Source organism: Centroberyx gerrardi, chromosome 8 (genome assembly GCF_048128805.1).
Source record: "Centroberyx gerrardi isolate f3 chromosome 8, fCenGer3.hap1.cur.20231027, whole genome shotgun sequence".
NCBI classification, from domain to species: Eukaryota; Metazoa; Chordata; class Actinopteri; order Beryciformes; family Berycidae; genus Centroberyx; species Centroberyx gerrardi.
The window spans coordinates 31,812,409-31,839,122 of NC_136004.1; the positions used below are offsets into that span (position 1 = coordinate 31,812,409).

Sequence of the window (26,714 nt, forward strand, 5' to 3'; positions counted from 1 at the left end):
CAGTAGATGATAAATGCTAATTCTTCATTTTCATGTGTTGATAATAAGAATACAATTGTGAACAAAAACGGAGAGAAAGTTAAAGTTCCACATGATTTTATTATTGCTCAAATTTTACAAAAGCACATAAAAAATATTAAAGCACAGCCAAAATAAAATATATTTTGCCATTTACCACACAAAATGTATATGGAATTATTTTAATTGTCACACATGATTTGTTTTAATATCACACACAGTGAATCAGGCTCAGTTTTTCATCTGATATGTCATATATCTTCCTGTGTCTTTTCCGTCAGTCTTTCAGGGGCAAGGCTGGGCGTTGGCTACAGGTTTACAGTGGTCGATCACGGCCTGGACTTCTCCGATCTCGACGCCATCGTACGTCCCTGTGATGGACGTCCACTTGGTCTCCCCGTTGCGGTAGGTCCGGCTGAGGAGTGCGGTGTAGGAGATGTCGGTCTTGAATTTGCGTCCCACCATGCGGACGCTGCATGAGTGGTTTGGCGGTACGGTGACCTGCACGGACACAGAGTGGCTGAGCGTCTCCACCTTGGTGGTTCCCTGGCTGAACTCCATTGTCATTTCAGTGCCGAACTCGATGCCCGTGGAGCCGATGTACGGGATCCCGGCGGTGATGGTAGTCTTGAAACTCAGCGTGGTGGCTCGGCCGATGTTCCAAGTTTTCCCCAACTCGGTCGTCTTGGAGATGGTCACCGTCTTCACCACCGACTGGCACTGGTTGTTGGTGGCCCCAGAGATGCGCATGGTTTCCGGAGGATACTGGAAGATCACGGCCTCATTGACGGCGTACCTGACGTTGGAGATGTGCTGGCTGGTGATATCTTTATTGATGGTCAGGACTTCGTAATACTTGTACCAATACTCCTTGCCTTCCCAGGGTAGGAAGAAGGCCTTAAACCCAGGGACAACCTTCCCAAGACCGTACTTGTTCTTCCCTACGTAGACATCCACCCTGGGGCCGATCATGACCGAATGTTGCGGCACTGAGCCCCAGGAACCCTCCTTCCACTCCAGGAACTCAAAGTTGTCTTTGTTGACCAGGATCTCGAACGGGGAGCCAAGGTACTCTTTGTCTCCATAGGGGTAACGGCACTGAGGGCCCAGACTAGGGTTGTAGAAGCCGGCCGAGGTACTATATTTGCAGACATAGTCAGTGCGACCATTGTACTTATTGTCGATGGAAACGGCTCCATTTGGGAGAGAGCCGGGCCAGGTCAGCCATTTCAGGTTCACGGTGTCATCGAACATGAAGGAGGAAGCAGGAGTCAGTAGAGAGACTGTGAGAAGGAGAGGCAGAAAGTTACATTTTGAACCAAACCAAATACAATTTATTCATAGTGGTTTTTAGGTAAAGACAAGTTTGTCATAAAATGATTTTCCAGGGCAAAAGAAGAAAACTGCCCCAGTGTGATCACTGAAAAATGTATTTGAGGTCAATGATTTTCTCTTAGTGACTTCTGAAGTAGCCTATCTCTGGAGTAAGATCCTGAAATGTGGGGATTCCTTGACATTTTGAAATTGAATTCTTCACCTCACACTTCTTGACAATTCCCTTTTGTTTCCCTAAAATATCTTGTAAGCAATTGTTCATTGAAAGAATCGACTCATCGGACAGAACGACTGGTCGGGCAAAACAACTGTCCGTTATGGATATTGTGTTCTTTCCGACTACAGTTGTCATCCTATCATTTTGGGCTTATATCCGTGATTGGAGAAATTACATTTGTTTGTGGACGGAACAAGGTGGTGTGAGCTCACTGTACTTCACTGAGGATGCATTTGGTTTTACTCGTAGCTAGGCTATAGGCTACGAATGACAGTACTATCAAAATTTTAATGTGTTCCTTTGTTCCAGCACGTTGTATTTGTGGTGCGTTTGGCTAATGTAGTGTTTGTTGCAGCATGCTTTTTATTTGCTGAATGCATCTTGCTTATGTAGCGCCAATTGCCTGTCTCCGCCACTCTAATTTCATGACAAACATGTCTGTTAAAAACACTGTAGAAATTCATGTGCCTGGTGAAGAAAAATCATGAACATTCATAATGCCAGTTTCCTACCCAGCAGGGCCAGAAGCACCAACACTGACAGCTTCATCTGGGGACGGGACATAGAGGATCATTTAGTTATAATACCAGAGAAGGTGTTCTTTACTGTGATGCATGACATGAAGAATCACAGAATTTATATAATATTATAAATAATATACATAATATATATATATATATAATATTGAGCTTTTAATACAGTGGTTACCAAGTTACCAAAAGGTTTCTTAAAGGAGTGTTCATAAATGAGAATTTAAAAAACACAGGAGACAAGATAGACCGCTGCAGTGACCTGGTCACCACAAGAGTTGTCATCGGCAATCTATAGAGGCTTTGCAGCAGCTTTGAATGAGCAGAAACTATGAACAGCATATTATGTGTTATGGACGAAGAATATGTGAAGATTATGTCCACCATAAATTGGATTATGTGACAATAGCACAAATTGGACACAACATTTTCATCTGTTTGTCACGTGAAAAGGTTAGCTAATGTTTATGTTTAGGCAAGTAAAACACCTTTATTTAAGGTTAGGGTTAGGTTAAGGCAACTTAGCTTGGTTAAGCTTCAGGAAAGGCTTTGGTCATGGTTAAATAAGAACTTTCGCTAAAAATTAAACCTTCGCTCACAGTAGAAATCTTGGTCTGAGTTGGGAAACAAACACGAATCGTCAGAGTTTAAATGTTTAGCAGGCTAATTTAGCTAAACAACTGATGTTAATGTTACGCTAGCTTCTACTAGATATGTTAGCTAGTTTGCTAGTCCAACGTGATCTCATAAAAATGTGTTAAATGGGCACGAAGTCTGAAATGGCTAGTAGCGCTTAATGGGAATTATAAACACAGTTTTCTTGGTTGCTTGTTTCTCAAATGCCATCATGAAGACCAGTCGCTCTCCTGTGCCGAATCTCCAGTGTGAACTCAGAGATAGTGAACAGGCCCCTAGTACAGTTCTCCTGAGCCTCATATCAAAGACCACATTTTGGAGTATGGGTTAAGACCAAGACCTGCTTAATCAAGTCCAAGTAAACAGAGAATCAAAGGTGGTCAAGTTACAGAAGGAGAAGAAAATGTGTTTATTTATTATAATTTTGTGTTACAATACCTGTTTATAATCCTGCAATTCACAGCTATTCAGTAAGTGAGTAGGCTACTGCACAGTCAGTGCAGTTTTAGCATCAAACTAACTAACCTTGATCCACACTCATATGTTTCGCTCTTAGGCTTCAACATGATCTAACGTTTGGCAAGAACGTTAGATTAGATTAGATTCAACTTTATTGTCACTGCACAGAGTACAAGTACTAAGGCAATGAAATGCAGTTTGGCATCTAACCAGAAAGTGCAAAATAGTACTATAAAGTGTAAGGTGTAATAAATATGAATATACAGTATGTACAGTGGTTTACATGTACAATAGTGCAATTATTGTATGTAAAAAATAAAAATATAGGTATGGGATATAAAATATGGGTGTGGGAATTAATAAAAATAAACAAGAGAGAAAATGAGATCATGATGAATCCTAAGAGCGACAACTTATGTGAATATGGATCAAATTCTTTTTAGTTATTACAGTCTTTTTAAATCTTTGCACCACTTGAGACATTTAAATAAAATATAAGAAAACATTACACAATACTCAGGTAGGGATGGATGATTACACATTTTATGAAGTCGATTCCAACTCCTTGTAATGGAATTGATGGAATCTATTCTAAATTGATTCCAATTCCAAATGAAAATCAACAGAAAAATGTAAGTTTTATGCCGGTTGGCATTCAACCAATGAGCCTTGAATTTGTCCCTCTCCCTCCTCACTTGTTGTGAAATGGATCAGACCAAGGCAATCGAACACAGATGAGTGTAGATAGGCCTAAGTCAGAATGAATTAATTACAAATTTGTTTAAACAGTTTCTGAGTCGACTCTCCATCCCTATACTCAGGCCTTTTACTCTATTTGAGACCTCATTTTGTAAAGAACTCTTCAGTTATTGAATAATAGAAGAATAGCATAATAACAGAATTATATAATTAGAAAATACTGATTTATGCAAATCCATCATCATCTGTCTTTGTCCTCGGTGTAATTCACTGAGCACACAGAAAACACACTGAATAGCACTCACCGTTACAGTTGCACACTGGAGTCTGCCTCCAGTCACCTGAAGGTTTATATAGCTGCTTTATGGCTGAATCATAAAGCAAATCATGCACTTTCACTTTGTCTGGGCTCAGACACGGACCAATAAACAGGAACTGGTGCAGTGGGATTGTAAACAGTTTAACAGGACAGGTATTTTTTGTCTATCAGATTACGATTGGATTCAACTCAGTTTTTCCCCAAAATTTCCTCTACCAAGGAGATTGCTTTCACCAGTTCGTCTGTCAGCAGGATATCTCAAAAACATATGAATAGATTTCCATGAAATTTGGTGGACAGATCGCCCGTGGGCAAAGGAACAACTGATTATATTTTGGTGGCGATCTGGATCTGCAATTTACGCCATTAAACGATTATGTTTTTTAGACATGCAGTTAAGGTTTACATCTTGAATTGAGTGAATTGAATTGACCCCATCCCATCTGGGCAGCTCCCAGTGTGAATGTGTATAACTGTAGTAACGTGAAGCAGTGAGGGGCTGAAAGACAGGAAAAAAAAAAAGGGTTAGAGATAAAATAAAGATTAGGGATTATTAACATATTAAAGGAAACAGGCTGATATGGAACTGACAGATGTAAGGGACAGCTCTGTCCAGACAGATCTCACAGAAAAACATGAAATGAACACGACATGTTAACAGCAAATTACGTGGTGGTGGAACATAAAGTGTTACATTTACGTTTTCCCAGCATGAAACAGATAAGTGAAGGAGACACGACTATAAACAGGAAGTAGTGTGACATTGAAGTAGCACGGTGGCCAGTTAGGGCGTTGTGGTTGGGGTGGTGGATGGGCGTATACGTTTGCCTTCGATGTCGGCGACCGGGGTTCAATTCCCAGCGTTTTCAAAGGACATTTCAACCGCAAGTCACATTTTAAGAGAGAGATGCAACATTCACACTTTCCCACCTGCTGTGTTGATGGTGGCAGACAGAAAAGCGCTGCATTTCATGGAACGACCAAATGTGTATTTACAACAGAGAGGCAGCAGGGGGCAGCGACAGCCTGGCGAACTTCTCTGGTTCTCTGTGTTGTGAACTCTTGGATCTACTCACCTGCAGAACCAGCTCCATTACAATGTAATCAGGATGGTCAATAAAATATAGCAGTATAGTTAAAAAATAATAATAATGTCCCTTTAACCTGTACCAAGGACTTTGGAGACCACAGGATTTCCTTGCCACTCTTGAACATAAATGAATGAATAAATAATTAAATAAATAATTTACCAGTAAAGAGGATTTGATTTGTAATCCTTTGTATCAGTAAATGCTGCCAAAGAGAAATGTTAATATTTATAACAATAACAATCAACAAAATAAAATAAAAATCAACAGCAAAAGCAATAAAAACAAAGTAAAAAAAGGTCTGTGCCTCACTCAGGGAATCAAACTCACAACCTTCAGGTTACAGGACGGTCTGCTCATGTACAGACTCAGCTCATGTTTACTGTACATAACCATGGATAAATAAAAGATAGACTCCCATCTCTCTCTCCCTCTCTCTTTCTCACACACACACACACACACACACACACACACACACACACACACACACACACCATCTTTCTATACATATAACAGCACTGCCACTTCTCTCCCTCTTTCTCTTCCACAATGTTATGTTCTTTCCATACACTGTAAAATGGCACTGTCACCCCTTTCTCTCTCTCTCTCACACTCACTCACACACACTCACACACACACACGCACACACACACACACCATCTTTCTATACATATAACAGCACTGCCACTTCTCTCCCTCTCTTTCTCTTCCACAATGTTATGTTCTTTCCATACACTGTAAAATGGCACTGTCACCTCTCTCTCTCTCTCTCTCTCTCTCTCTCTCTCTCTCTCTCTCTCTCTCTCTCTCTCTCTCTCTCTCTCTCTCTCTCTCTCTCTCTCTCCCTGTCTTTCACTCACAGTCACACACACACACACACACACACACACCATCTTTCTATACATACAACAGCACTGCCACTTCTCTCCCTCTTTTTCTCTTCCACAATGTTATGTTCTTTCCATACACTGTAAAATGGCACTGTCACCTCTCTCTCTCTCTCTCTCTCTTTCTCTCTCTCTCTCTCTCTCTCTCTCCCTGTCTTTCACTCACAGTCACACACACACACACACACACACACACAGAGACATCGATTATTTCAAGGGAAACAACATCTTCAGACGTCACTCTCCTGCTGAGTGATATTTTTTGCAGTGCGCTGCGCTCTGCTCACCTTGACGCTCAGTTTGTTGCAGCTGACTCTGAGCGGCGGGCGGCTGAGCAGCAGCTACAGAGTCATCAGTCAGTCGGCTCGGCCTCAGCGGGAGGATGAACCGACAGGCCCGAGCGCTTCAGAGAGAAGCTGCTCGGTCTGGATCCGCTCTGCTGGATCAGCCTCATCAGGAAGAGCAGGAACCTCAACATGCTGTAATACAGTTCAACACTTAAGACACAGTCAGCTTGTTACAGTGTGAGATTTACGATGCTCTAGTATGCATGTTTATAATGTATAGTATGTATATTATGTAGTAAAGTATGCATGTGAAGTGTATATATGATGTAGTATAGGATGTATATGTAAGTATATATGAACACAGTGTGAGATTTTGCAAATTACAATTGCACTATCCACTTGGGTCCGATATGTTTTTTTTAAAAGCCGATATGATTCTGATATTTTTACTCTAAAGTTGCTGATAGTCAATATTCAATATCTTTAAATTTTATTGTTTTCATAACAAAAATGTTAGAAGTATTCAGTGTTTCCCCAAGAATTTTCTTCTCATCTGGGTGGAAAAGCCTCTGAAACATTCAGAGCATCATGGGACACTAAAACTCTCCACTGAATCCCAGACTGATGACATTTTTTATAAAACCTTAACAATTAAATGAACAAATAAACTGCAAAAAAAAAATCTTCTGACTGGCAGATCTGATATTTAATAACATGAATATCGGTCTACTGTCCAGTGTGTGTTGTCCTCTCTCTCTCTCTCTCTCTCTCTCACTGTTGTGTTCCTTTCATACCTGACATAATAGCAATGCCACCTCTTTCTGTCTCTCTCTCCCTCCGTCCCTCCATCTCTCTTTCTCTGCTCCAGTAACTCTTCCTTCATGTGGAATAATGGCCAAGGTGTGTTTTGTGTCTCTGTGCTGATTCTCATGCAACATTTTGATTGGCTTCTTCTTCTTCTTCTTCTTCTTCTTCTTCTTCTGAGTTTCACAGTGCAGTGTTTTAGTGTCCCATGGTTTCAATGCTGCTTCAGAGGCTTTTCTACCCTGAAAAAAAAAGAAAAAATCTTGCAGAAACACTGAATACTTACTTGAATATTTTTGGGCATGAAGATGTTCTAAGATACTGATTATTGGCACAAAATATCGGCTATTGACAAGTTTTTTATATTATTGATATTGGTTGCAAGCAGCCAGTACTAGTAGTACTAATAACTTACTGTGTCTAAAACTACACAGAAAAAGGAGATAAAAACTGGGGAAACGCATTCAAAGGAAGAGTATATTTAGCCTGTCATGCGGTTATTTAACATGATGTTAAATAATGTTTAACATGACGTTGAAATATAATTGGTTTGCACGTTTGTATTACCCTGATTTGCTATATTCTTGTTTAGAGTATGTTCTGTTTGTCTGTGCTGTGTCCTAGTCCTATTTGCTGCTGAAGTTTCCCCACAGGGATCCTTAAAGTTTTATCTTATCATACAGTTTGTATCCTGCATTTGTTTCCTGGGTTGTTATAGAGCAGAAACAAATTAGTATGGTTTGAAAAAATAAATCAAATGTGACTATTATGAGACTATTCTTTGTAACTTCCACTGGCTGAACAGAGAGCAAGACGTGATTTTTCCGAACATTTCACCGGCTCCAGTTTTCATACGTAAGTACAAGGACAATGAGAACTGCTTACTTATGGACAAATTAATGGACAACAGTTGCTTGTTTTTTGTTTTGTTTTGTCATGTCCTGAATAATATATATTACTGAAAAATGCTGATTATTTTGGTACAATGCGGTATTTGGTTTTCTTTACGCTCATTGCCCTCTTCCTGTCATGCAGAATCTCAGACTGGGTGACTGGTTTCCAAACTTCATGAGGAGCAAAACTGTTCAGTTCTGTTCAAAACTGTTCTGTTATGCCGCTTTTCCACCGCATGGTACCGGCTCAACTCGACTCGACTCTACTCGCCTTTTTTGGTTTCCCATTGGGCAAGTACCAGGTACCAGGTACCATATTACCTGGTACCTGGTACTTTTTCTGGTAGCACCTCCGTCGAGGTTCCAAGCGAGCTGAGGCGATACCAAAAGGTGACGTGAAAACACTGCAGACTACTGATTGGTCAGAGAGAATCGTCATCATTGCGCGACACGGGACATCCTGCACAAACCCGCCATATTTAAATAGCCAAGCTACTGTAGCGGCTGGATGGGGCGACGCATAACGAGAAGGTCTACATTGAGGGGGTACTATCTGCAGTGGAAAACCAAGTGGTACTACCAAAAGCGAGTCGAGGCGAGTCGAAGCGAGTTGAGCCAGTACCATGTGGTGGAAAAGCGGCTTAACAGAACAGTTTTGAACAGAACTGAACAGTTTTGCTCCCCATGGAGAAATGTTTGGAAACCAGTCACCCAGTGGCTTTAGTTCAGCAAGAAGCAGGACTTCATCCGTGGCTACACTGGGGGTAAGTTGAGCCTGAGGGTAAGATGAGCCACACTTTCAGATTCAGGAAGAATAATTAATTTCCTTTTAATCTGTGATGGAGATCGTCCGTCTTCTGCCTATCGTTTGTCTTCCGGGTTTGATTTTCCACCAAAACAGCAGGTGAATGCAACGCTGTTTATCAGCCAACTTCCCCGATGTCGAACACTTCCCACCAGCACATGAACGCAGCATAATAGTTATTGCTAATAAACGATTAGGTACTGTGGACCTGAGTTGCTGTGTGTCACGGCGGCGCCATCTACTGCCCGTTCCTAGTGTTCCTCTGCTTGTTGCCTGCCCAGCTGATTCTTATTGTGCTGATTGCCCTCCCAGTGTATACAAGGCTGTTCCTCCCGCTAGTTTATAATGCCAACACTAGCCCTAGCCTGTAATCCAGTTTTTGATAGTCCAGTAGTAGACTACCTATGTGTCTGTTCCTATCCATCCTTTGAGTTCTGTTACCTAGTTACCATTAAACCACCAGTCATCCCTGCAGCCTGCTTCTGCCTCCGTGTCTGCATTTGAGCCTCACAGTGTGAAGCAGTTTGGTCAAAATACATAGCAATTATTGTTTGATTTATTGCAGTAGTTGCACAAAATGCAAAAAGCGGCTAATTTTACCCCGTTCTCCCCTATACTACCAGTCTTCCACTGTGTTACTGTCACTGTGTGGGAGTGTTTTACATGCAGCAGGTCTGTGTGTAACTGCATGAATCTGAAGCAGGGAGGGGCTGAAAGCGAGCGTAGTAAATTAACAGGCGGGGATATAAAGATCCAGACCTATTTACAACCTCCTCCATATTTCACAGGAACCTTAACAGGAGAAATGATTGCTGTCATGCTCATCAAATAAAATGAGGCCAGAAAAAGTTAAGATTAGGCTTAAACCACAGGAACAGCCTCAAAGGGTTTCACAACGCTCACATTATAAATTAATGAAAACAACTCCCTCCAACCTTAAACCCTTAGTGACAACTGGGAAAAAGTCCCACAAAACTGTAATTTCTATAGGAGGAGATCAGTTCTATCGACGTTGTTGCAGTTCCTCCTGGTCGCCAGTAAAGTTGATTTCTTAAAGCTGCAATAAGCAACATTTTTTGACCACTAGAGGGCGACAGAAACCACAACACATTTGTAAATACAGCACAGCAAAGCCACTGCACTACGGATGCCTACTAAGGACAAACTTTGCAAAGCAGCGTGCATAAAGGCTAACAGCTAAGCTAACCGTACCTACAGAGAAGTCTCACAGGTTACCAGTCTCACTCTGACAGATCTTTATCCTGCTGAAGGTCACATGACCCACAATGACAAGTGAAGAGGCAGGCAGCAAGTTTACTAGTTTAACAAGTTTACCAGTTTAACAAGTTCACTAGTTTAACAAGTTTACTAGTTTAACAAGTTTACCAGTTTAACAAGTTCACTAGTTTAACAAGTTCACCAGTTTAACAAGTTCACTAGTTTAACAAGTTCACCAGTTTAACAAGTTTACTAGTTTAACAAGTTTACTGGTTTAACAAGTTTATTAGTTTAACAAGTTCACCAGTTTAACAAGTTTACTGGTTTAACAAGTTTATTAGTTTAACAAGTTCACTAGTTTAACAAGTTTTCTAGTTTAACAAGTTCACTAGTTTAACAAGTTTTCTAGTTTAACAAGTTCACTAGTTTAACAAGTTTACCAGTTTAACAAGTTTACCGGTTTAACAAGTTTACCAGTTTAACAAGTTCACTAGTTTAACAAGTTCACCAGTTTAACAAGTTTTCTAGTTTAACAAGTTCACTAGTTTAACAAGTTCACCAGTTTAACAAGTTTACTAGTTTAACAAGTTTACTAGTTTAACAAGTTTACTGGTTTAACAAGTTTATTAGTTTAACAAGTTCACTAGTTTAACAAGTTCACTAGTTTAACAAGTTTTCTAGTTTAACAAGTTTACAGTTTAACAAGTTTACAGTTTAACACGTTTTCTAGTTTAACAAGTTTACTCGCTCGCTTCATCGATTCCTCTATTATGAGAATTTTTTTCAGGGATGGGAGGAGGAGAGAGCCGCTTTTAAACAGCGAGGGAGAAGACAAGCTAGTTTTAAAAGAAATGAAAATAATAATAATAATAATAATAATAACTTTATTTGTATAGCACTTTTCAATACAGGTAACAAAGTGCTTCACAACAGTCAACAGAGAAGCTGCTGAACGGAGCGGGAGGAACTTCGTTCAGGAGCAGAATTTGACAACAAGCTTTAGAAAAGAGGAGAAAACAATATATTGGTTTATATCATTATGTCTCAATGAAATCTCCACATTGCACACATTAGCTTCAGGATTGGTTAGAAGGTCTGATATCGCTTATTGCAGGTTTAATGCTTTTCTGAAAAAACAACAAGGTAATTTAATTAATTTTTTTGTTTATATTGGTGGTCATTTGCCTTATGGTGTTCACCAACTGGAGATCACGGTTTACCCAACGCTTACTACATCACTGATTCTAACGACTTGTAAAACATCTTAGGATCTGTATGTTTGCTGGTGAGCAAGGCAACATTAAAATGCCAGATTTAGCCCAGAGTGGATGTGGCGTGACAGTCTCTTGACACAGAGAGAGAGAGAGTGAGCGGCACGCACCGGGGCAGCGGGGCCTCGCTCTGCCCTCGGAGGTCCTAACAGGCTGCCGTTCCGTTTGGGCGGCTGGACGGATGGATGCCTGCGCAGGGCGACAGGGATCAAGCTGCAGCTCATTACAGGCAGCTGAGCTACCAAGCCATGTCTGTTTTAATGAGCTGCTGACAATAACAAGCAGCTCAGAGCCCAGAGCCGCTGTTCTGAGGTGAGTCTTCCTCTGAAATACACACAGACAGTCTGTGGGGGAAAACACTGAAGATATATCAAAATAGTAGATCGCCTATATGGTTCATGATGCTGTTTTGATATATAAACACACAATAACAGCAACAACAACACTTTTTATCATTATTATGAATGCTTTTTTTAAATTTAGCAGTATTTATTTTATCTATCTACTTATTATTGTTATCTTTTTTATTTATCATGATCGTTATTGTTGTGATTGTTTATAGTATTTTACTCATTATTATCATCATCATTATTATGTCATTATTAACAATATTATTACTGTCATTATTCCTGTAATTATTATGATTGTAGTATCTGACATGCAGAGCGATCATCTTGCATCTGAACTGAGAGGAAAGGAAAGGCCGTCTTTGACTCGATGTAACATCATCCATCCTGATGCAACCTCAGGCACTGTAGCTGCCAAACTGTGTGTGTGTGTGTGTGTGTGTGTGTGTTAGTCAGCAGTTTATTTAGTCAGTCACTGAGGATCATAGCTGTATAACCACAAAGCCAGTCGCAACCTCAACTTTCCCACACATTGATCGCACATATAGGGAAATATAACCCCCCCCACACACACACACACACACACACACTGAATCCATAAACACAATCGAATTGTGGCCAAACAATGCCGTGCCCAGCGGTGTGTGTGTGTGTGTGTGTGTGTGTGTGTGTAGCTCTGATCCTCATTGAACTCTACAGTGGGATCAGTAAACACACACTCTATGCAGCCCGCTGCAAAAAATGTCGGTCTTAACAAGTCAAAGTGGTAATCTGCAAGATTCTCTTCAAAATTTAGTCTCCATCTTTGGTGCTCAGCCTCATCACTGTTTGAGTTTCTCTCTTCTCTGTCTGTTCAGTCATGCTGGCTATCGCTGCTCATGCTAACTACCCAGTTCTTCTTCTTCTGTTTATTCCAAACAAACCGGAAACGTAAAACGCATCACTTCCTGTGCAGCAGAGGATTTTTCCCAGGAAAGAGCTACCAGACACCGGCTGTTCAGAACAGACAGAGGAGAAGATTTATGAACTGGAGACAGGCTGGATCACTGTAGAGTTAGAGATTAGAGTCATATTTATTTACATGAAAATATTATGGATTGTTTTTGTCAAAATTTTCCATTACACTGTTTTAACTATAGCATGATTTTTTTCCCCCAATAAAATGTGAAAAATCTACCAATGGGATAAGTAATTTCAATAGTTTCCGACACAAATTTCTTAAATCAAGTGCCGTTATCTTGAAACAAGATCCTTGAGACATGATACAACTTTGTTTAAGCCGTTGTCTTTGTAGCTTCACTATTTGAAACTAGTGAAATTATCTCACCACATTGTCAATTTTTTCATTTTTTAAAGAAAAATGTGATTAAATAACTTGCTATGATAAATATTTGAAGAGCATTCGTCTCTATATCTCTATATTTTAGATATTTTATATATTGCTTGATGAATCTCCAAAACAGATATATTACATTTCCTGCAGTGCAGCTGAATCTGTTCCAGCGGGCGAGGGACGGGGGGTTTGTGCTCGTGGTCGCACGCCCCGCTGAGCACAGGATGATGATAACAGCTCATTGTCATATCAGAGGAACCAAGCTGCCTTGTTCTCCATGAAAAATGCATGAATTTTATCTTTCAGCGCATTTGCATTTCAGAGCCTCAACTTTCCTGGCATCTCATGGCGTCATTATGGCATTTGCCTGTGCATGTGTATGAGTGTGAGTGTGGGTGAATATGTGTGTGTGTGAGTGTAAGTGTGTGTGAGTGCGAGCAGAGAAACTAACTGGAAGGTCACAAGTTCACTTCCCACAGCAAACAATTGTGTCTATTAGCAGCCATGTATGTTGTCAAAGTGACAGGAAGACGCTGTTACCTTCACAGATTGTAGTTTTAGTTCGACAAACATTTCTCAGAGGCAGAAATAATCTGATTGGTTGAGTTAAACCTCAATGGGCGGAGCTAGAGAGCCAGAGATTTTTGAAGACCAAGTTAGCTAACTGGCCAAATTGAACGGCAAAGAAGAAAGTCTAATACAAATGGCAATTACTTCTTGTTTTTTCATTTCTTCATGACCATGACATCATGATGTTGGAAGATCAGCAGCTAGCTAACTAGCTAACCTAGATAACTTAGTATGATAGATTGTATTGTTTCAGTTAGCAGCAGAGCGCTAGGCTTCATAATATTAGCTTCCTCCTCTCTTACCTCGTCTTTTTCACTGAGCTTCAGTCTAATGTTACTGTTTCTTTACCAGCCAGTAAAACCTGTTCATCTTACATCTGCCTCCGTGAGTGTGTCTGCTCCTGGGTCTCAGTTTGTCTGTCACAGTAACTTTGTGTGCTTCTCTTCTCTCTGTTTTCTTTGTTTTGTGGATTTTCTCCCCGTCGAGCCCCCCTCCTCCTCCTCCGACCCGCCGCAGCTCACAGAGTAATGGCTGCCGACCTGTTGTCCCCTCCGGGCCTGATCTGCCCGCTCTGCCCTCTGATTCATCTGCTCCCCTGACGCCGCTGTTTATGTCACTGGCTATGCTAATACCTCGGACAATATGCTAATGAAGGCGATGAATATTCATGATTTTTTTGGAATACATTCAGCAGGACGGTTGGGAGCCAGGATTCGATGTCATTGGGGAAAGGGTATGACTAAACTTTCTGACTGGATGACTTGGTAGGTGACATGAGGCAGATTGTAGTGCAAAGTCAGTGTGCACAGAAACTTGTACGTTGGGAAAGTAGATGAGTTATGGGGCGACAAGACAGAGTCTGTCAAAAAAGATTGAGTCAGTATATTCTCTATGGGGCTGATGCAGTGATGGATGACAGAGATAATGCAGCACTGTCCATCGTTTTTACGCAATGTTGTCCAAATGTTTTCGCACGGCAAAAGTTTAAACCATTTGAAAATTTTCAGACCGCAGTATACGTAATTATCTGCCTGTCCATTTTCAAAATGGAAGAGCAATTAATTTCACTCGTACGCAGCTTCTTAATACTGCCGGAGCAGATCACTGGTACTCGCCATTTCCTTTTCTTCGTAAATGTATGTTATGCACCCACAGCACAGAGCGTTTTCTTTTGTCTGTGAACGAAAATGGCAGCAGCGAGGAGCCTGCGTTTGTCGAGATCCATGTTCTTGCCTTTTTCTGACGGTGCAGCCGAGGGCATCAAGAGGCATGTTCAGGTCAGGCAGGCAGGCAGTCATCAACGCTTCGTGAGATGGCCTCTAGAGGGCGTCTTTGGCTGCGAGGCCTCTCACCTGTAGGCTAAACGCCACACTGACCCCCACACACACACTCTGCTGTTAATTTACAAACGTCCACATCTTCTTCTGCCCTACAAACTTTAACGGTAGGTAACCTTGTGATATTTAAATAATGTGATATTTAAGCTAGTATGGCATTGAATGCGATGCTCAGCTAGCGATGCTTCAATGCATCACATTGAATTGAATTGAACACACGCACCATGGTTCCCTAGTGTTTCCTTGTGTTTCCCCTTCCCTGTGTTCCCAGTGCTCCCCTGTCTGTCTCTCTCTCTGTCTAGGTTTTGTTTGTGTGTGTATTGGCGTGGGCGTGGTCTCCCTTCCTCGTTCTCCCGGCTCTGCTCATCCTGCACACCTGTCTGCAATCGGCTCATCGCCTCTCCCAGTCTGCTCACCTGCCTCTCATCAGCTCACCTGTCTGCAGTATATCTCCCCCGGCTCTTCAACCATTCTTCACCAGATTGTTGTTTCAACCTCAGTGGTAGTTACGCTTCAAGGCCAATCTAGTTAGAGCTCCCAGTGACTTTCTCTCTTTGTGTTTCCTGTGACTAACTAGTCTCTCTTGTGCCCCAGGATCATCACCCGCCTGCCTGCCTGCCAGCTGCCTCCTGGCCTCCAAGCTCCCCCCGCCTGCCACGCTTCCCCTCACCATCACTCACCCCTTCCCTGCCATCAGCCCCTCATCCAGATCCTCCCTTACAATAAAACCTTTTCCTTACCAACACCACCCTGTCCGTGTCCTGTGTTTGGGTCCCACCTGTGTTCATAACACTGCTTCTTTCAGAAACACCACATCTGCGTTTCACAATCCAATCGAACAAAGAAGGGAAAGTGACGGATCCTCATACAAACTTCATACGTTTTATCTGTTTCTGTCTGGCCGTCTCTTACACTCTTCCTTCCCTCCATATACTGTGAAGCTGCCCTTGAGCACAGTAGGCTACTGAACATGCAGTTGATCCAGTGTTGCTGCTCAGTATCCAGCAGCAGCAGACTGTTGTACTGGACCCGGTGTGAATGTGCAGCTGTATGAATATGAAGCAGGGAGATGCTGATAAAGAGCCTCCATGCTCCGCTGTGTTGGGCAAGTTGCTCAGAAAATGTAATCAATTACTCTGTACTTATTACTCATTTAACAAGTAATCACAATACTTTACTAATTCCTCAGCAGCAGCAGTAATTAGTTCCATTCCTCGTTCCATTACGTGTTTCGTTGGCAGCAGCGGCTCCTTGTTTTTCCCTGAGTTTCTCATCGCTGTGTTTCTGTATCAGATGTTTTGATGAACTGGATGTTGTGTTTTTCTCTGTGGAAAGAGTTTTGCTGCCACACAAAGTTCACAGCGGACCAGAATGTTCTTTGCCTGCTTGACTGAGATCAATTCAAAGTAATGGGAAAACTTCCAGCTGCTGAAAGTCTGCGTCTCTCCCTCACCCTCCATCTTTTGTTTTGCTTCTGTAGCTAACAGCCAACGTAAAGCTGCTGCATGTCAACAGGGATTTGATGTTAGAATAAAAAAAAAAAACTTCAAAGGAGAGAACAGAAAAGATTGAAGGGGGTTCAGGTTTAAGTAACGCAGTAACAGAGCGTTACTGGGATTAGTAACTGTAATGTAATTACTGAATTTGAAGTTGTAATCCCTTACACTACGCATTACCGAAAAAAGTAATCACATTACTGTAGCACATTACTGAGTAACATGTTACCGCCCAACACTGATGCTCAGGAAATGTTGACTGGATAAATAAAGGTCAAAGTAAGAACAGCCAATTGTTTATACACAGATTGTTAAAATGATCACAGACTTTTTTCACCAAACCTAATCTGCATATTTTAATAGCTTGACCTTGGTTGTGACAACTTCACTTTGGTTGTGAAGTTTTTAACCTTAATTTATTCATGGAAAGCTTTTGCTGAGCATCAGGGTCTTTTTCAGCACCGTCCTGCTTCACATTCACACAGCAGCACAAAGACAGAGATATAGGACAGAGATATAGGACAGAGCTATGGGACAGAGCTATGGGACAGAGCTATAGGACACAGCTATAGGACAGAGCTATAGGACAGAGCTATAGGACAGAGCTATAGGACACAGCTATAGGACACAGCTATAGGACAGAGCTATAGGACAGAGCTATAGGACACAGCTATAGGACACAGCTATAGGACAGAGCTATAGGACAGAGCTATAGGACACAGCTATAGGACAGAGCTATAGGACACAGCTATAGGACAGAGCTATGGGACACAGCTATAGGACACAGCTATAGGACAGAGCTATAGGACACAGCTATAGGACAGAGCTATAGGACAGAGCTATAGGACAGAGCTATAGGACAGAGCTATGGGACAGAGCTATGGGACACTGCTATAGGACAGAGCTATGGGACAGAGCTATAGGACAGAGCTATAGGACAGAGCTATGGGACAGAGCTATAGGACACAGCTATGGGACAGAGCTATAGGACACAGCTATGGGACAGAGCTATGGGACACTGCTATAGGACAGAGCTATGGGACAGAGCTATAGGACAGAGCTATGGGACAGAGCTATAGGACACAGCTATAGGACAGAGCTATGGGACACAGCTATGGGACAGAGCTATGGGACAGAGCTATAGGACAGAGCTATGGGACAGAGCTATAGGACAGAGCTATAGGACAGAGCTATAGGACAGAGCTATGGGACAGAGCTATAGGACAGAGCTATGGGACAGAGCTATGGGACAGAGCTATGGGACAGAGCTATGGGACAGAGCTATAGGACAGAGCTATAGGACACAGCGGGGGTTCGGTGCCTTGCTACAGGGCAGCTCAGCAGAGGGGACAGGGCTCAGTTTCACACAGACTCTCCCAGCTGGTCTGGTCTGCATGTCATACTCACAATATCTTAACCTTCACTGTGACAAAGATTTTAACTTGCACAGAATTAAACTAGCTTCTTACTGGAAAATAATACCTGATATCCTTTGTTATTCAAGGATTTCAGGATTATGAAGATGTGGCGCTACACTGAGTCGTCATATTGAGATACAGCGGTTTAAATGAAGACAGGAATGCCCAGTTTCCCCACAGGGATCGTTAAAGTTTTATTTTAAATTGCCTGTCAGTCAACCTAATGATTGTAAAGCTGAGTGTCGTTCATTACTCTCTCTACCTGCAACACTACTGTACGCCATGATGCCAGAACGAACATAGTGAGGGAATATCTGTAGAGTGATATATAGTCTGCTGTCTGTCGTATGTCTTTACTGTCCCTCTGCACTTAGCAGATTGGAGTTTTAGTTATATAAACATTTCTCTGAGTCAGAGCTGCTCTGGAGGCAGAAACAATCTGATTGGTTGAGTTAAACTTCAGTGGGCGGAGCCTGAAGACTGAAACCCAGTGAAAAAGACAAGAGGTAAGAGAGGAGGAAACTAATATTATGAAGCCTAGCGCTCTGCTGCTAACTGAAAAAATACAATCTATCCATACTAAGTTATCTAGGTTAGCTAGTTAGCTAGCTGACCTTCAACATCATGAATGAATGAATGAATGAATGAAAAAAGAAGTTACTGCCATTTATATTTTTATTCACATTTTGACCAGAATTCCTTCTTTGCCGTTAGTTTGCCATTAGCCAACTTGCGCTCCGAAAAGCTGTGAATCTTGGCTCCGCCCACTGAGGTTTAACTCAACCAATCAGATTATTTCTGCCTCTGAGAAATGTTTGTCGAACTAAAACACCAATCTTGCACTTTCTGTGAAGTCCAGTTTTCTCTGAGCCAGCATGTCAGTAAATTGTCTTTATTGCATCCAAGACAAACTCCTGTACATTTCTTTTACTTGGTGAATAAAGGGATTCTGGTCCTGACTCAAACAAGCAATGTTTCTTTGCGTCTAACATGTGAATCCATTTCTGTGGTGCTGGTGGGACAGAAAAGGCTGAGATGGCGTAGGGAGACGAGGAGGCTGGGCGCTCTTAGGCTCTGTATCCCATAATAGCCTCCTAGTGCCTCCGCAAAAAGAGATGCTTTCCCATGCGCTTCAATGGAGACGAGCTGGAATTTTCTTTGAAAAAGCCTTTTTCTAAAAGCGGGGTCACAGCATCGCAGAGAGGGCCAAACCATCAAATAGAAATCATTGTTTTTCATTATTTATATCCTGTTGATTCCTTAGTTCTGTTGTGTGTGCTGAGTGGGTCTGGGGTTGAGGTGTGTGTATGTGTGTGTGTGTGGTGGTGTGTCTGTGTGTGTGTGTGTGTGTGTGTGGTGGTGGGGGGGGTACTTGGTAATCAGTTGGGATATGATGGATTGGCTTAACCCAAGAAACTACATCTATTTCTATAACCTGTCCAGTTTTTACATTTGAAGGGTTTCACTGCAAAACACTGCATATCCACTGTGGAAGAAAAATTCTCAATGTTTCAAAAACACAACTAAAATGTAGGCCTACTACTATTTTTAGTTTTATTTTTTAGTTTTATTTTCAGGTCAGCGGTCATTTTTATAAGAGTAGCTGTCACAGTTTTTAAAAAAAATACATGCAGGCGCACTTAACTGTTCTCATTACATTAGGATTGTTGTTTGTGTACAAAGTAATGCTCTCTGCAGGAAGTTAGAGCCACATGCTGTCGTCCCATCCTGAGTGAAGTGTGAAGCACATGTTAGATGTTTAAATCCTGGCCTCAGCCCCTGTAAGGCCAGTCTGAGTGTAAGAGCAGAGAGAGAGACTGTCCCGTCACTGAGGGGTCACAGGTTCGACCCCTGCAGAAGAGACAGAGAGGCGTCTTGTTGAAGTGACCTTAGAGGACAGTTCCAGCATGATTGGAGGTTTCGTTAATTTCCTTTATTACCATACTATTTTTCATCACTGTGGATCGTTTCCCAGCTTTTATCACGTTATAATATATTTGCTTCATCTTAGTTGTTTAGTAAATATTTTGAATGGAATGCTGTCTAAATATTACAAGTTACTCCCAGCAATTTAAGGCCGTAATTGTGTAAAATCTCACTTTGATTTGTTTCATTTTACAGACTATAGCTGGAGGAAGAGTCTTGCTTTGGTTTCTCTGTTGGCTTGACTGGGTTTTGATTGACAGGAGGCGGGTGCTAACATAACCACAGAGAACATTAGCTATTGGTTGAAAGTTTTATTTTGGAGAGGGAAACCAGACACATAATGACCCGGAAGCATTAGCATTAGCTTGCTTTGTTAAAGATAATGGAGAAGCTTCGCCTGTATACTGTCAGGTTTTGTTTAGAAGCAGAAAACGGAAGTCAGACGCCCCCTGCTGTCTCTCCTCGGCTCTCACAGTGTTTTAACTTCTAAACTTCTTTCAAAATGAAAAGTTTACAGCCTGATATTAGCGTTCTGATGCAGATTGTTGTTTCTCATTCACAGTGATGGATTACTGTTGCCAACTGAAATAGACGTCTCCAGTTGTATTTTATACTGTTTGGGAGTGAATGAGCCTGAGAGGTTTGGCAAAACTGAATTAAAAATACCTTTAATTGTGGTGCATGCACGTAGAAACAGTCAGAATCAACATTAAAGGGATGAAACAAGTTAGAAATCAGCAACAAACTCAAATAATGCTGCTCACTCACTGCATGTCACTCTGGACTGACTGGCTAAATGCCTAAGATGTTAACAGCCTTGGGTGTATGCAGTTCTTTAATAATATTACAGCCCCATAACCTCTGGAAGCAAACAAAAGGAAGTGAGAACAGGAGCTCACGTCTCTGCAACTGAAGACAGGCGGAAGACCGGTTTCTTTCCTCTGTTTTGTCTGAAGCCGAGGTGTTATTCCAGCGCCGGGGAACAGAGCGATGTTTGACTGGATCCAGACTCGGACCTCCGCCGCCCGGGCGGGGCGATGACGCAGGGAGAGGGCGCTCACTGACATCACGGGCCGTAACATGAGGATAACTCTATATATTTTATAAACATTGGGGTTTGGGGTTTCGCGGGGAGCGGGGGAGGGCGGCGGCGGAGGGCTAATGCGCTGGATCACACTAACATCACATTTCCCTCACCCGCGGCGCTTTAGGGGGAATCCAGCTAAGCCTCCTGCCTCGCCACAACACTGAGGGCCTTCACACCGCCGCGGGACCCGGCCAGGAGTCTGACCTTTCACAGACAACCTGGGCCCGCATAGGCTGATGAAATGATAATAAAGCTGCCGGGTGCCAGGAGCTCCCTCCCTTCCCTCGCTCGGTCGGAGGAACCTCTCACGCTGGAATCCCTAGACTAAATAACAGACTGAACAGCCGACACCTGTAAGAGGTCGGAGGAGGGAGTCTGCCCCGACACGCCGCTCACACAACCGGAGAAAACTCCCAGCAAACATTCAGATGTCCAAATGAAAGCTGAGACCATGTCTGTAGTCACTTTTTTTTAAATCTCTGTTTGAATGTACTGTGTGCACTGCAGAAAATGTCCATCTTAGCAAGCCATTCGATCACATCATGAGTCTTAAAATATTGTTTTTCTGTGAAGAAAGTGAAGAAATCTGCCAATGGGGTGAAGTGATTCTACTTGTTTGCAGTGAAGTTTCACTAATTTCAGGAATTTACTAGAAACAAGTGACAATATGTGGAAACAAGGAAGAATAAGGAAGACCACTCTCACTGGTTTCAAGAAAATTGCTGAAACAAGTTGAATGGGCTCGTCCTGTTGGCAGATTTTTACAATTCTTTTAAGAAGAATAGTTAAGACTCAACATGAGGCTACATGGCTTGTTGATGGATTTCTGTTTGCAGTGTTGCTGCTGTACCCTCTGTGCCGGTATGCACTTCTGTTATTGCATTAGTTTGTTGATGTCTGATGTGAATTAAGTGATTCTGATTCTAACTTTGATTCTGTATTTCAGTCTGTTGCTTTGTAACAAATCAAATATCCAACTCACTCATTTACAGAAGCTTTTATTTGCATAGATTTTCTTCCCATCCCGTTATCTCAAGATCACAAATTAATTATTGTGTTATCACAAGATATCAAACTTTGTTTTCTTGAGATCATGACTGCTCACCTCATTATGTCAATATAATAAAACTTGTTTTTCTCAAGATCACGACGAATTATCTCGCCTGCATCGCTTTTTGAAATTGGGATCTAAATATCTCTCTGATATGAGTTCAAAACAGTTTCCAAAATTGTTTTAATTTGATTATTTACCATGCCATAATATCATACTGTGAAAATGTTGTGCTTGTTTGGGTGAAACGCTGCCCGGTCAAATGCGTGTTGGGTAGGATTAGGTCTTGTATGCCAACTGAAGAGTTTTATTTTGAAAAAAAAAAAAAAATTAATCAATTTTGAAAAAAGTTATACTCTCTGAAATTCATCAATCAACATTTCAGAAGCTCGGACCTTTCCGTACTAAAAGCATAACTACTGTGTAAGCAGTCTGAAGATGGCTCATAACTTTAATGGCAGCCCATAATGTGCTTTACTTTCATGCCAGCAACCATTTTGTTTAAGTAGCTGTTAATTCACATGGTGGAAATCTCATTCTGGAGTGAAGCTCTTCATTAACATAACATGAATTAAGTTGACATTTTATGGCATTTCTGTGCTGCCAGACAGAACACAGTGACAGACAGACAGGAGGAGGGAGAGAGAGAGGGGATGACACTGGAATCCCAAACTCAATACACATGTACGCCCATGTATTAAAAAATTTAAATCAACATCAAACACTTCCTGTGTGCCAGAGGATTTTTCCCTGGAACACCAGCTGGTTAGACTAGGAAATGTAAAAGCTTTCATGAACCGGCTATAGGATGGATCACTGTTGTGTTGTATCAGTAAGTGATAGAGAGTAGCAAATGTACATTTATTTATATTAAATTGTCATGGTTCAATACGTGAATGTGAATCTGCCATTTTGAACATGACGCCCCAACCTGAAACACAACATATTCATGCGTTACCAGACATGATGACACCGAACAGCAGAGAGAGAGGATGACATCATTGTGAGCTGGTCTTGAGCTCACGACACCAGGAGCACAGGACACGTCTTCACCCACCAAGCCAGCAGGGTCCCTGCTCCTCAGTCTGGACTCCAGCTGTGGTCTTCTGTCTTGAGGTCTTGGTCTCTGTTGTCCCAGACCAGCAGCAGCCTGGAGGAGAGAGGAGAGGGTCTGTGACTGAAGGCTGAGAACATCTGGGCAGTGAAAGTGAATGAGAAACTCTTCTCTTATCTTATCTCCATCAGCAGCTAGCATCAGCAGATCTGAGTTTTAGTTACAAACATTTCTCATATTCTGAGCTGCTCTGGAGGCAGAAAGGATCTGATTGGTTGAGTTAAACCTCAGTGGGCGGAGCCAAAGAACCAGCGTTCTTTTTTGGAATCAAAGTTAGCTAACTGGCAAACTTGATGGCATTCATGATGTTGATAGTCAGCAGCTAGCTAACTATCTTACCTAGTTAGCTGTAGGCTGGTATGGCTAGTTTGAACTTGAAGGTCAGCTAGCTAACTAGCTAACCTAGATAAGTTAGTATGGTAGATTGTATTTTTCAGTTAGCAGCAGAGCGCTTCATAATATTAGCTTCCTCCTCTCTTACCTCTTGCTTTTTTCACTGAGCTTCAGTCTAATGTTAGCCAGAAAAACTGTGGTTCTTTGGCTCCGCCCACTGAGGTTTAACTCAACCAATCAGATTGTCTCTGCCTCCAGAGCAGCTGTGACTCTAAGCAATGTTAATAGAACTAAAACTCCAATCTGCTGAGTGGGACAGTAAAGACATACAATAGACAGTAGACTATATATCACTCTACAAACACACATTCAGCTTTTACTCACTAAAACTTTTTCCTGGATTAATAAAGGTAAAAAAATTCAACTTCTCTCTGACTGTTACTCAGGAGTCATCTCATTGGCTCCCGGCCTTGGTGGGACAGGAAGTATTGGGCTGTGAACCTACGGGCCGGTTTGTCAGAACCGACTCAGCTGAGCCGACCGCCAGCAGCTGGAGACTCATCTTGTCCTTTTAGTTTAACAGAAACAGACAGAAAGAGTTTTAATGAGAGGTGAAGATCTGTCAGGCAACATAACTGTGACAGAGACGCGTCTGTGTGAATATACTCAATACTGCATGTCATTCTGCCTCAATGCACATACAGTAGAGACTGAATGTTGAATGTATATCTCCAGTGTAATATGTCCAGTCTACTGTCTGTCATATGTGCTGAATGTCCTGTATGTGAAGTCCTGTTGCTGCTGTACCATCTGTGCCACTACTTGTGTTACTGCATTAGTTTATTGATGTCTGATGTGAATAAAGTGATTCTAACTTTGATTCTGTATTTCAGTCTGTTGCTTTGTAACAAGTCAAATCCAGCTCACTCATTTACAGAAGCCAGGAAAGGCCTTATTTGCATATATTTTCTTCCTATCCCATTATCTTAATATCACAAATTGATTATTGCGTTATCACAAGATATCAAACTTTGTTTTCTTGAGATAAATCACATCCATTACAGAGAAGAGATTTTGTGTCTCTCCATCAGCAGAAGCTGGATTGTACTTTGGCAAATTGTGGAGCGATTCACAGTGAACAGAGAAGAGGAATCTGGCTTTACTTTATCTTATAATTCCCAAACTTTTCCAGTTAAAAGAATCCAGTTTGAACTCTGTCCTCTCTGGAAAAGATCACAGCTAACAACGTTCTCTTTTCTAAAAAATAACTCACTATCTTTTACTCTGAAGACATTATAATGAGACACTTTTTACTTTTACTGAAGTACTTGAGCAGGACATTCAACACTCTTTCCACCACTTGTCTTTTGACATTTTGAAACGGGCCTGGAGCTCGACAGCAGCTGTATCAGAGCTCATCTCTCTGAACCATCTGAACCCAGACGGAGGTTTTACGGCTCCCCGGCGTCCGGAGCCTCGGCTCTGCGGCGCTGCAGATCGATATCCGCCCGGCCGCAGAGCGTCGGCTCTATCGGGACGTATCGAGCCCCCTGTTCCTCTACGGCTATCTCTCCTGATGGATCACGCAGAAATGGTTATTGCTATAATTACGGTAAAGAACCCCCGGGCAGCGAGGGGAAGCCTGGTCGCAGCAAAAAAAAAAAAATGTAATCATGTATTCAATCTTAGAATCCGTCTTCAAGTAAAGCATTTGCCAACTGGAGTGAGATGATTTCATTTGTTTCCAAAGTAGTCTTTTTTCTGAATTTTGATTTGTTTTGTGACAATTGTGATCAGAGAGTTGTTTGTCCACTCAGCTGATCTGGCTCTGGATCAAAATATAGATCAAAAGTGTTAAATTATGTCTTTATGTTTGTGGACTGGCACTGTGTTGATTTTTACCCCCTTCAGAGTTAAATTAACACACACAATTTTGCTGTGAAACGGCAGATCGCTCCACTTCTTTAATGTCACTTGATTCAAGAAAACATCTTGAAAAGAAGTTGTATTGCATTGGAAGTGAGCCAAGTGTATCAACATTAGAGGCAGATTTCACCACCGAATACAAGCTGAAATGCCTAGAAGGACATGTGCTGCAGCTGGTGTCCGGGCTCGCAGCTTGTTGTGGTTTACGCTCCGTGTCTGGAGAGCCGGAGAGCCGGAGAGCCGGAGAGCCGGAGAGCCGGAGGGCCCGGCGTCCTGCGGGCCCTCCGGCTCGCTCACAGCCGTGTTCTCGTGTCGTTCTGACCGAGCGGACAGGCGCTCGTCAGTCAGAGCGTGGCAGAGCGTTGTCAGAGGATGAGAGATCCAGAGGAGGACGGGGCTTCTGGTGGGTATCAGCATGTTGTGTCACATTAAGGATTCTGCGGCTCTCCGTGCCGCCGCGTCTCAGCCGGAGTGGAACAAATCCTCCAGGACACAGATCCTCCCGTTAGCAAAGGAAGCTAAAGCAAACCAGAGAGAGAGAGAGAGTGCAGAGCGATGAGGAGAGGGATGGATGGATTGGATATTCATACATACACACATATATATATATATATATATATATATATCTATCACATATAGATAAGACAGAGATATAAGAGATATAAGATCACAAGTTAGGTAATAGTCCCATTTCATCACGAGAGTGGCTTGGGGCAAAGCCAATCATACAGTGATTAAAAGCAAGTGCCTTCAAGGAGGCGTACAAAATTACATTGTGCTTTTCTCTTATTGATAACATTTAAGGTTTGTTTGAACCAAAAGCTTCCATTTTTTGTTATCTCAAGATAAGATAATTAAGTCATGTATATTAAGTCATATACCACAACCGCTATATGTATATACGGACATACATACATAAATACATATATATAGAGGCAGACAGATCACTATTGCTACTAGTACTACTACCTGTACTGCCACTACTATTACTACTGCTACTACTATGACTACTACTAATACCACTTCTATCCCTACCACTACTGCTACTGCTATTACTATTTCTTTTATTTGTGTCGCTTATTTTTTATTGGGAATTGTATCATACAAAAGTTAACAGTGAACATTGAACAGCATGGGGTTTATAATTCATAGATATCTAGTGTATTTTTCTACATTTCAACCATTTTGTTGTCAGTGTCCCCTTTGTTGTCCATTTGTCTCATCTTCTATGGAAGACTTCCTCCTTAGTCCTTTGGATAAATGTAAATTTTTCCATAGCAAATATTTCCCATACAGTGTCCATCCATTGT

At 41.9% G+C, this 26,714-nt stretch overlaps 1 protein-coding gene across 1 annotated transcript; it reads right to left on the reverse strand.

Annotated features, from left to right (window-relative positions):
* Positions 1-266: 266 nt before the first annotated feature.
* Positions 267-25,821, reverse strand: LOC139913974 (natterin-3-like). Its single transcript, XM_078285392.1, has 4 exons — positions 25,612-25,821; positions 23,056-23,181; positions 2,083-2,119; positions 267-1,301 (listed from the first exon to the last, which is right to left on the reverse strand). The coding sequence occupies exons 1-4, from the start codon at positions 25,819-25,821 to the stop codon at positions 304-306; spliced, it is 1,371 nt and encodes a 456-aa protein (XP_078141518.1). The 3' UTR covers positions 267-303.
* Positions 25,822-26,714: the final 893 nt, after the last annotated feature.

Bases quoted from the DNA above. Each gene is read 5' to 3' on its own strand.
- LOC139913974 (XM_078285392.1), bottom strand. From the start codon at position 25,821: ATGCTGATACCCACCAGAAGCCCCGTCCTCCTCTGGATCTCTCATCCT. The intron at 23,182-25,611 runs GTAAACCACAAC...TCTCTCCTCCAG, and splicing joins CGGCTCTCCAGACACGGAGC to GCTGCTGCTGGTCTGGGACA. The intron at 1,302-2,082 runs GTAGGAAACTGG...TCCTTCTCACAG, and splicing joins GGTGCTTCTGGCCCTGCTGG to TCTCTCTACTGACTCCTGCT.